Raw genomic sequence first — 1,446 nt, 5'->3', positions numbered from 1 at the left:
CAAGTCAGGATCTCCTGTGAGCATCCCTGTTTCTGTCATCATGCCTTCCTCTCTGCCAGTCACACATGCTCAACCTTATCCAGTTCTTAGACCAGGGTGGGCACTGGGCATTGACTTGGCTTTGCCCTGAAATGCACTAACATTCAGAGATATGAGATAAAATGATTCCCTGGGAAAGTGTCTGAGTTGAAAGCTCCTATTCTTTCTGCACGTCATGACCAAATGCCCTTCCTATGTTCATTACCCTCCATGTCGTTTTATGGCTCTATAGCCCATAGCAAAGCCGTATGTCCTTCTAGGTCACCATGCAGTAAACTATAGTTTTCTTATTGCTTCTTTGTGGAAGAAGACTCCACTTCATTGACCTTTAAGATACTAGTGTGTAACATACAAGGGGGTCAGGATGGATGTCATTTATAGTTGACTTTCCACTCTGGAGGCATCAGTCTCAAGCTGATGAGGTGAAAACCTACAGCTGGGGGAGCACCTTCCCAACTAATAGGGTAGCTGCAGAGGACAGACTGACAGACAGCAATAGTGGGGAGTGTGTGTCCCAGGCCCTGCGTCTGGTCAACACCTGTCAAAAACTGCCCCAGAGGTGGTCCTCAGCGTACACAGACGTTCAATCTGCTGACAAGGCCACTGGGGGTTACTCAGTGCAGGGGTTTATGAGTCCAGGGTGCAGGGCCTCTTCCTGCCTTTTTGTACTGAGAGGAGGCGGCCCTGCAGCACTGTGGCCACCTTCACTGCTGGCACAGAAGTACACAGATGTCTGTGAGGGGGTCACCGATTTCAGTGTGAGGACAAAGTTCTCTTTATTTTGTCTAAGGACGCTGTACCCATCGGCACCATCTCCTTTGGCGGTGATCCCAGCACTGACTGAGTAATAGATCGGCGTCAGCTCATGTCCCATGTCTTGGCGATACCAGTACATAGCGCTGTGGTTATTAGTCTGGTGACAATTCAGTGACACATTCTTTTCTGTCCCCACAACCGTGTATCTTGGGCTCTGGGTGATTTCGGCATCCAGGTTTCCTGTAAGGAAGCCACAGACCTGATGCTGTCATCCTAAGATGAAGGCTTGGGCTGAGGTCTTGGGAATCCAGGGCAGGAAGCCCCCCTGTACTCACCTGCCCACAGGAGACAAAGAGCCACCCAGAAGAAGAGCCTGCTGACCATTTCAGGTCCAGGGCAGAATCTCATGTCTTCCTGTTCTGTTTGGGGGAATAGACTCAGTGATGTCACTCTCCTTGACAAATGCTTGAGCTATAGAGCTAACCTGCCACACCCCTTCCCCACTGGAACAAATCAGTGATCCTCTCAGTTACCAGGAACCACCTGATGTCCAGGAAGTTTTTAAAGCCTCAAGGTCAGGGTTATTGGAATCTGAAGGCTTGTTTTATGTTGTCTCACAATTCACTGACTGATGGGAGCCGTGCCATCTGT

General features: G+C 49.7%; 1 gene segment (V, D, J or C); it reads right to left on the bottom strand.

Annotated features, from left to right (window-relative positions):
• Positions 1-649: 649 nt before the first annotated feature.
• LOC139015977 (T cell receptor beta variable 10-2-like) lies at positions 650-1,179 on the bottom strand. The segment is given in 2 exon segments: positions 650-1,035; positions 1,131-1,179. Coding segments are annotated over 2 exon segments (435 nt in total).
• Between the last annotated feature and the right edge of the window lie 267 nt (positions 1,180-1,446).

Source organism: Myotis yumanensis, unplaced genomic scaffold (assembly GCF_028538775.1).
Source record: "Myotis yumanensis isolate MYYU_CA2020_CCGP unplaced genomic scaffold, mMyoYum1.0.hap1 SCAF_9, whole genome shotgun sequence".
In the NCBI taxonomy this organism is placed as follows: Eukaryota; Metazoa; Chordata; class Mammalia; order Chiroptera; family Vespertilionidae; genus Myotis; species Myotis yumanensis.
The sequence above is the reverse complement of the archived record's forward strand: the minus strand, read 5'-3'. Positions and strand labels throughout refer to the sequence as shown.